This window comes from Neophocaena asiaeorientalis, unplaced genomic scaffold, assembly GCF_003031525.2.
Source record: "Neophocaena asiaeorientalis asiaeorientalis breed wild unplaced genomic scaffold, Neophocaena_asiaeorientalis_V1.1 scaffold256, whole genome shotgun sequence".
Taxonomy (NCBI): domain Eukaryota; kingdom Metazoa; phylum Chordata; class Mammalia; order Artiodactyla; family Phocoenidae; genus Neophocaena; species Neophocaena asiaeorientalis.
Window position 1 is genome coordinate 3,844,995 of NW_020185324.1, and position 10,567 is coordinate 3,855,561.

General features: G+C 34.5%; 1 protein-coding gene across 6 annotated transcripts in view; it reads right to left on the reverse strand.

Moving 5' to 3' along the window:
* RFX3 (regulatory factor X3) overlaps positions 1–10,567 on the reverse strand; it is a 284,844-nt gene that overhangs the window by 28,233 nt on the left and 246,044 nt on the right. For all 6 annotated transcript variants that reach the window (XM_024734283.1, XM_024734289.1, XM_024734284.1 and 3 more), the window contains one exon: positions 5,695–5,903. In XM_024734283.1, coding sequence (XP_024590051.1) covers positions 5,695–5,903 — 209 coding nt within the window. The remainder of the gene's footprint in view (positions 1–5,694; positions 5,904–10,567) is intronic.

Here is a 10,567-nt window from a genome sequence, read left to right on the forward strand (position 1 = left end):
GTGTATGTATATATATATATATATATATATGTACCACATCTTCTTTATCTATTCCTCTGTCGATGGACACTTAGGTTGCTTCCATGTCCTGACTATTGTAAATAGTGCTACTGTGAACACTGGGGTGCATGTGTTTTTTTGAATTATGGTTTTCTCTGGGTATATGCCCAGTAGTGGGATTGCTGGGTCATATGGTAGTTCTATTTTCAGTTTCTTTAAGGAACCTCCATACTGTTTGCCTTAGTGGCTGTATCAATTTACATTCCCACCAACAGTGTATGAGGCTTCCCTTTTCTCCACACCCTCTCCAGCATTTACTGTTTGTAGATTTTTTGATGATGGCCATTCTGACTGGTGTGATCACCTAGCAGTTCTAATTCTAGAAATTTACACAAATAAGCAAAGATAGTTTTAATTGCAGCAATATTTATACTGGTGAGAAAATAGGGGGCAACACTAAATATCCATTTGTAGGATACTAAGTAAAAAAAAATGGTTCATTCATATATGTAAATTTATATAAAAGTTTAAAGAAATGAGGGAGAGTACACACATAGGCAGTAACTTGGAAAGATGTCAATGATATAATGTTAAGTGCAAGAACTAAAAAGTATAATATGAGCCCATTTAACATAGAAACTATCGATATAATTCTTTAAAAAAATCCTATCCCTAAATAAATGGGAATGTTTAATACTTTATTATAAGCATCGAGATAGCACACTTCATTAAAATAGTATTAGTCACCTTAAAAAGTACAAATTTATTTCAATTTATCTGAAGATAAATGTGCAACTTTATACAAAGATAATCGTTACAGTATTTTTTATAATTGTATCACAGGACCAAAAACCACCTAAATGCTCAAGAATAAGAGACAAACGGGATGTTTAAATTATGTATGAGACATACACAAAATGAAATATTGTGAGGACATTAAAAAGTATGTTTCTTAAGATATGCTTAAGGTACAATGTTAAATGAAAAATGTTAAGGGAAAAATACAGATAATAAACTCTGATAAACAACTGGATCTCAATTTTATATAACACTGAAAGAAAGCATTTTACCAGTAGTTATTTCTGGGTAGTAAAATTATGGATGATTTAAGTTTATTCTTTTTATAGTATTTGCATTTCCCAGATTTTCTAAAGTGAGTATATACTAATTTCATAATCCGAAAATTGTTTGTTTTAAAAAGAAGATATTCATTGTAACATAGAAGAATCGTGGGCCGGTTGAATGTCAATCAATCTTTGCAGGGATAAATATCACAGATATAGAATGAATTATATGTATATTTCAAAATTCAACTTTTAGGGCTTTATATTTCCCTTAAAATAATGTAAATGACTAATAAGAATATTCATACTGAGTAGCTTTCTGATATTATTAAACAAAATGCAAAGTCAATTTTTTTATTCCAAGAGAATTCATACTCATTCATTCAATAGATATTTATTGTGTTCCTACTCTGTGCCAGGGTCTTGTTCTAGAGCAAGTCAGACAAAAATTTGGCTTCAACAGAGCTCACATTCTAGTAGGACAGACAGCTGATAAAAACAGAGTAGATATAAAATATAAAGTTAGGTAGTGATTAAACCCTATGAAAAACAATAAGTCACGTTAAGAGATTGGCGAGTGATGGGTGCCGGCACTTTAAGTTAGGGTGTCAGGAAAACTCTTTTTGAGGAGGTGATATCTTGAGCAGAACCGAGACTGAAGTGAAGGATTGAGCCGTGTGAACATGTGAGCTTTCCTGGCAGAAAGGAGAGCAAATACAGAGACTGAGGCAGAACTATGTTTGTTTTATTCCAAGGACAGCCCAGAGGCTAGTGTGGCTGGAGGACGTGAGCAAAGAGAATACACGGTGGGACCTGGAGGTCACTAGCAGCTGGACCATGTAGGGTCTTATAGGCCATGCTAAGGCTTTTGGATTCTATTTGACAGCTGGGCAATCACCGTATTTCAGCATAAAGTACACATGTAATAGTAAATTCTGTTGGAAAATTAAAAAAAAAAAAGGGTGCTGACCTTCAGTTATAATACCTAGTTATTTTTAAAAATACTGATAAGCATGCTAAGAAATTATTGTCATATGTTTAGAAAAGAATCAGTTGAATTATATTATTAATGCTATGTCTGCTTCATGCTCTCTGTGTTGGGCTTCTGCCCTACAAGCCAAGTATCAAATGACACAATTAACAGTTTAATTGGAAACCTATTGTCTGATTCAGACTTCTGTAAGATATGTTGCAAAATTGATTCCACTGAATTTCATGTTGCTAAGTTACCATGAATTCAACTCCTTTTAAAATCAGAGTTATAAATGTTAATTATTTTATAATGGATGAGAAATACCTTTGTGTATTTATCTTTATAACTCATGGTGTGGAAAATGAAACATATCCCCAAACACATGATACTCAATCCACCTCCTTATGTATTTGGGGATACATCACACCCTTCCAAAGAAGAAAGATGAGAACGTCACACCTGTGACCACCACCCCCCCCTACCGTGAACTCTCTTCTCAAACAGTGCTTATAGCTGATTCTGAGAGTATTACTTTTTGGAAGATTTATATATTGTTCAATTGTAGGCAAACTAGGTTCTCTGTGCCCCCTTTCAAGTCACTGTATCGAAGCTATAAATTTCATTTTTAAAAATGGGATACTTGGTTGACCCTCAGGGTGACCCTGAGGAATTCTGTGTTCCGTTATCCACAAAACACACAAGCTGAGAAATGGCCCACTTAACTTCTACATTTCTGCCCAAGAAAGGTGGTGATATTTTTTCCACCTCTCAGGGAGCCAGCAGTAGTCATTCAAAGCCAGGTTAGGCAAGGAGAGACCCCCGTTTGGAGCAGAGGGTGTTTGCAGCAACATGTCAACTGCTGCTATCATGATTCCCTGCCAGTCCATTTCTTTATTTGTATGCATATAAATATATACACAGAATTTTAGAAATTATGAGATTAATCAACTTCAGAAAATGAAGGGTTGACATATGTGACTGCCAAATTCTTTTTTTTTTTGCCAAATCTTATTAAAAAAGCCAAAAACATTAAAAAAAATACTCTGTAATTCTGCTTCTGTTTGTGAATGCAGTTTTCATTACTCAATATGTTCTTATGCCTTGGTAAAAAACAGGTCAAATTTTAGAGGCTCTTAAGTTTCTAAGTTATTGACTTCTCCTACCAGCAGGAGGTATGCATCTGTCTGAAAATGCCTTTCCTTCTGTGGCCCTGAAGTATACGCCTTCAAGACTTCTTGAAATGAAAATAATAACCATAATAGTGCCTAACAATAACAAGCCAACTATCCCCAACTGAGGGAGGACAGAAGGCAGGCAAGTGATGATCTACTGGGTTTGTATATCTGCAGAGAACAAGAAATACAAGTAAGTAATTTTCTGTCAAGATACCTGCAACAAATCTCTGTGGAGACAAAGGCTCCGGGAGTGTATTTCTAAAATGATATCAACTAAACATAGAAAAAAAAGTCCTCAGGAAGGAGTAAGGGCAAGTCTGATGTAATGACATAAGAAAGCAGTAAGAAGAAAAAAAAAAAAACCCTTGCTTTTTTCTGATATAGAGGATGCATTCTGCTTTTGGTCATATAGGTTTTGGAACAACAGCTAGTATAACTGCTGTTTCATCATTAATGAAGCACATATACCATCTATATGATTTTCTGAGGAAAAAAAATGGATGAAATCAACTTGCAAGCAAATGGGAAAATATCTGAAATCTTCTTAAGAAATGTTCCCAAATTAAAATTTTGAATTCTACTATTAATACTACTATTTCTACATCTACTTTGAGAATACTGTGATAATGTTTTCCAAATCTTCCCCATATATCAAAGGAAAACTCATATCATCAACACATTGCTCACTGATACCCAGATCTAAACCTAGGACTGGCTTTAATGAAGCATATCAGTGGGTCGCAGAGTTAGACAGCACCATAATAAGGTGCTTTTCAAATCATATGGACTAAAAGCACTAAATATATGAGAGACAAAACCGTGGAATTATTCCGTCCCCAAAACAAAAACAAAACAACAACACAAAACTGGTAGACTTTCTTTCACTGCATTTAACCCTGGGCTAGACACTAGATAACGGTTTTCAGGATGTAAGGATAATTTAACTCCTAATTAAACATATACAGTGAATCTACACCTCTACTTCAGTTTAAGAAATAAGAATTGGACCAAATCAGTTGAGAAAGAAAGAAGTCACAATAAAAACCAAGCAACTACCATCATAATTAAAAGATCTCTGGTTCCATCTTTATCAAGGTGGTCAAAACAAGATGGAAATCCTGTAATTTGGGCTTACTGGGTTCAGAATTTCTACTAGTCTCTAAACTCTGCTACTTCTTTCTATACCTTCTCTCCTCACAACTGCTTTGGACTCACCACTGAGGTCCAGATGATGACCATAGGGTACTCATAGCCACAGTCAGTGGTATGTCCTGTAGTCACTACTTTGATAAGCGCATGGTTGCACAGGCACTAAATTAGGGACTGCCTAAACCTCAAAGTAGACATGGCTTTTCGGCCCGAGCCAGTGAGGCCACCATTATCTAAAGAAGCAAAGAAATGAACTCCCATCACAAGAATAAATTCCAGGGTCAAAAATATGACTTATGTAACAGCTTAAGGAATGGAACTCTGTCAATTCCATCCTATGTCATATATATAGTATATATGCCAACTCACACAGGTTCTGTTTTTTAACCCCTGGTGTAGACCTACGGTCAATGGTTCACCCCAACATTTGATATTATATATCAAGTAATCTTTCTCTGCTGGGGTTCTTCTATGTCTAGAAAAACATACATTTACATATATATATATATATATATATATATATATATCCTTTTAGTCAAAAAGTGATTCATTTTGTATTACTAGATTATTCGATACTAAACTGGCTATGCATTAGAATCACCAGGAGTAAGCTTTTTGAAAAAAAATTTCTGATTATCCCTACTCCTAATCACTACTTTCTAACCACCACGATTTTGATTCAGTAGTTTTTGGGAGATACCTAGTTTTGTTTTGTTCTTCTTTCCACTAATTCTGAGGTGCAGCTAGGTTTGAAAACAATTGTAATTGATCAAATTAAGAAATTAACTAGGTGGTTCTGAGTATGCATCTGAACTGCCTGGAGGATACTTTAAAAAGCACAGATTGCTGGGCCTCCCCTCTGCAGTTTCTGATTCAGGTACATTTTGGGGAGGGGTCTGAAAATATGCATTTCTAATGTGTTTCCAAGCAATAGTGATGCTACTGGTCTAGCGAACCACAGTTTGAGAATCCCTGAACTAGAGAAGAAGAAGAGTGGTGGTAAGGGCTCAAGAAAGAAGACTAAAATAACACACGTTTGCCAGAAGGAGGACCGTAGTCCTTTTCTGACTGTTGCTAAACATCTTATCTACACTGGGATCTCAGATGTTCCCATCTGAGAACTTCTAGGGCTTTGAATAAGAGCCTTTCTTTTCCTAGCAGGAATTTTATTTCTGTAAGCTTCCTGGTACAATTCCATGATGCTGTAGTCATGAGTTGGGTTGAAGATAATCACAACACGGAGTTTCTGCAAACTAAAGTCTTCCTTTCTTTGCTTTTTTTCTGAGAAGCATGTACATACATAATTGCAGAATAGGAAAAATTGAGACGATACCTGTAGAAAGACCATTTTAGCAGAAACTGCCTGGCAGCTTTAGGAAAACTGGGTCTTCCTTCATAGGGTTTCAGTGCTTGCATCATCACATTGTCAAGCCATGCAGCCCACTGCTCCAGGGTGCTCTGCTGCTGAAGAGTCATCTTGAAGTCTGTTTCTAGTCTCTGAACCATGTTGTCATCACACTGACATACCCAGGAAGCCTGCTCCTGGGACAGCACACAGAAAGCAAAGAAAAAGTTCAACTCAGCACCTTTTCATTGAGTGTCAGCACACAAACCATAGGCAAAAATGGCAAATTATACTGAAAGCGTAAAACAATTAAATGAATTAAGAAAATGAAGGACTACTTGTCAGTTATTAAGGAAACTAACATCGCCTTTGTGCATGAACAAGTGATGTGACATAAAAGCATGACTTGGTTTTTCTACATTAACTAGTCTGTGTGAAAGACTAAAATATATGATTACTTAAGAAAAACAGGAGCCTGAACCTACAGTATGAGGCGTCTTTCTTTAGTTTTTACTCCCTCTCTTTTTTCTCCCAATCAGATAAAACTTTAAAGCCAATTCATTTGAAAAGATTTAGCGTAAGTCAGATGGATAAATAGATTCAATTGGCCAAAAGTGGTCCCTCAGGATTAAAACAAAAACAAACACTGAATGATACAAGGTAGAAGTATATGCTATATGAGTTTTATGGATAAGAAACTGAAGTCTCAAGGGCTACAGAGGCAAGGCTATGAATGCAAATTAATTCACAGAACCGAAAACAACAACAACAAAAATACTGTTGAGAAAATGTAGGAAGGCTACCTGCCAAGAAATTTGATCACTATAGTTTTCCTTCTGGTTCTGACAGGAAAGTTTCATGTTTGGTAACAGCAATGAAAACAGGAACTTCTAAAGTTAATTTTCAATGGCTGCCATAAGTTTTACAATGTTTCTAGTGCTATGTTGTATTTTAACATTAAAAAAATACTATACTCTTAAGGTCAGAATACAATTATTTGGTAATATAATATCTGAGTAAGGACATGGATGATAACATAGGGCCTGAATCAGCTAAACTGACTTCAAGCAATTCATTTAATCTGCGTGGGCCTCATTTTCCCCAAGCATAACATTAGAGAAATGAAATGCGACAAGAATTTTTAAACTGGGTTCACTGTGTCCAGATAATATTTTCACAATAGATTTCTGTGGAGGGGTGTCTGTGAAGGTCCTGATTCTATGTCTAAAACATTGTGAATATGTATGTATTTTTCTGAAAAGTGTCTACAGCTTTCAATCTACCCGTTCTCAGAGGACACATTTATTCAAATCAACCATTTCAACTAAATAAACCCCTAATCTCTACCCTCTGGTTCCAGCACCTCTCCTGGCCCTACAGACTTTAAGAGACATTTCAACTGGGAGGTACTTCAAATATAAAATGCCCAAACTCAATTCATTTTATTTCTTCAGGGAAACCTAGGGTTTCTTCTACATTCCCAGCTGACGATACCATCTACTATCCTTCTTTCTCTTATCTAATTAGTAATAGTCTTTCCGAATTTACCTCCTAAATATCACTTTTAAGTATTTTAAGTACACACAATGATTATTAAAAATTGAAAATACAAATAAACAAAAAGGAACAAAATATTAAGAATATCTAAAACGCCAACATTAAGAGATAACTACAACATGCTAATAACTTTCAAGCTGTTCACATGTAGTATATACATATGCATGTATGCTTATGTACATATGTTATTTTAAAAGAGGATCATATTATACATTTTACTTGATATTCTGCTTAGTTTCACTTCAATATATATGATAAATGACTTTCCATATAGGCAAATGAGGAGCTATATTTATTGTTCAGTGACTGAATTTGCTTCAATGCATAAATATTCCATTATTTACAAAACCAATTCCATATAGTTACACATTTATGGTCATTCCAATTTCTTACTATTAGGAAGAATGCTGGAATTAGCAATCCAGTAACTACACCTTTGCTTACTTTTGTACTTTTTTCTATGTAATAGGTTTTTCAAAATACACTTTTATATCAATTTAGGAGTCCAGAAGAGCACCCAGGGAAGAATTTATGTCTCAAGAAAGGATAGGGGAGGTTGTTTTCGTTTTTTCATTAATGGCTAAGCATTTTTTTTATTGTGGTAAAAAACACATAACATAAAACTTATCATCTTAACCATTTTGAAGTGTACAGTATAGGAGTGTTTACTATATGCTCATTACTGTGCAATAGGTCTCTTTTTCATCTTGCAAAACTGAAACTCTATACCCACTGTGGAAGATTTTTTTGTGCATTGGTAAGAGGCAGGAGGAACTTATTGGTATCCTTGGAAGATTTTAATTTCATTTCTTAACATAAATTCAAACTCACTGCTTCCTAGGAAGTTAGTTCTTGCCAAGAGATAATGATAATCTAAAACTAAACTTAGAGAAATAAAGCCATAGGACATTATTCTGACTTTTCAAACTATATTATATTTCATTTTACTACTCTTAAGATTGAAAATATACTAACAATAGAGTACACTGTAATTACTCCTGTGAAGGAGTTTGGATATTTCAGTTCTATAGTGGAAAAAGGTAAGGATGAAAATTAAAGATATTATTAAGTTGGAAAGAAATTATCTCCAAGATGATAAGGAGTCAGTAGCTTCAAAATCAGAATGCCTTTTAAATACAGAAACACAAGTATATGCAAAAGTTAGGTTATCAGGTCAACCAACCCAAGTATATTTAGCCCATACTGTATTTGGAAAACTATCCATTTACACAAAACAATTCTAAAGCAATACTATTGTAATGCTATCAGTTAATTAAAACAGAAAACCAATTATACGGCAATAGGAAAATTATCCTGAATGCATGAGTTAAAGATTTAATTAGAGAAGAATGAAGTAATGAAAGAGATTTATGGATATCCTGAAAGAAACTTAAGCTCTTAGAGCATTAAAATATTGACACTTACATGTGATTTCATTGTTTTAAATTAAAGTTCCCTTATTACAAGAGCATCACCCTATATGTCTTACGGTGTCAGTCTTAACTGAGGTTAATCTCGTAGGGGCAGGGACTTCCAAATGAACAGGAGAGGGTGATGAAGGTGGAATGGGAGGCAGGAGACTGAAAACCAGGTAAAATGTGGAACAGAAGAGGAAAGAAAGGAGTTAAAGATAAAATATGCTAACCTGAGAAAGAGATTACATATGAAAATGAACAGAGTTGTGAGAGGTAAAATGTAGGGGGAAATGGAGGGCACACCACTGCGCTCATGGTCCTCTAACGAAAGGAAGGAGGTCTTGGAGGACAGATACTTAAGCACACAGGTTTCAGCACTAATAACTGTCATGTGGACCCAGAAAAACTTGGTAGCTGAGAATAAAGGAAGAGAAAAGGTAACCTCAAAGTCGGTGAGTGGGGGATGAGTAGTAGTATAGATGTATAACTGACCATTTATATGCAATAATGTTGCCAAGGCTGGCGTTTATAACCAGGAAGAACTCATTTCTATACATACTTCATAGGATTCAGACACACAACTATACGAATGAAAATAATGTTAAAACAGAAAATTTTAAATCTTTCTCAGATATTATTAGGAATAATTCTTAAATATATTTTCGGTTATTAAACTTAAATTACTTTTTGAAACTAGAAGTTGCCTTACCATTTCTACTCTTCTTAAAGTACTTTTAAACATATCTTTTCTGAATGAAGATTTGAAAAAAACATAACAGTATACATTTTAAGGCAAAAATATATGAACTCTTAATATTCCCACTAAAATCAGTTAATGTAAATTCCACTGAAATATGTAAAGTTAATGGATTTGTAAACGTGAGACAGTTTGTTCTTGTGGAGCTTACATATTTGCATGTGTGTGCGTATGTGTGCTTGTATATATAAAAATATTTACGTAGATCTAAGAAAAACTATACACATTAGAAGTTTAAACCCAATTCATGAAAGTCAGAATGAACTTAACTAATTAACGACACCCTAAAATAAATCAAACCCAAATATTAATTTTTGATATATTTTAAATGATAAAACTAGTCCAGAATTGTAGATTAAACTTTGTAGGAAATGGAGTAATAATTAGTTTATCTTTAAGCAACGCTATTGTTTTTTAAAACAGTTTTATTGAGACATAATTCACAGAGCGAACAATTCATTCATTTAAAGTATATAATTCAATGGCTTCTTTCAGTATATTCACAGAGTAGTGCCTCTATCATCACAATCAATTTTAGAATGTATTCATTTCTCCAAGAAGAAACCCCATACTACTCCTTATCTATCACCTCCCAATCCCACCAGTCTACAGGACTTAGGCAACTACTAATTTACTTTTTGTCTCTATACATGTATTTGTTCTGCACATTTCATATAAATGGAATCATGCAATGTACGGTCCTTTGTATCTGGTTTCTTTCGCTTAGCATAACGTTCATCTCTGTTGTGGCATGTATCAGAACTTCATCTTTTTATTGCCCGATAATATTCCATTGTGTGGAATATCACATTTTGTTCACATAGTCATCAGTTAACGGACATTTGAGTTGTTTCCACTTTTATGTGGTTAATATGAATAACGCTGCTGGAACACGCATGAACAAGTTTTTACCTGGACATGTTTTCATTTTTCTTGGTATGTACCTAGCAGTGAAACTGCCAAATCATATGGTAACTCTAGGTTTAACCTTTTGAGGAACTGCCATACTGTTTTCCAGAGTGGCTGCAGCACTTTGCATTCCAATCACTAGCGTATAAGGGTTCCAATTTCTGCACACCCTCACCAACACTTGTTTATTATTTGTCTTTTTTTTTTTTTTTTTTTTTTTTTT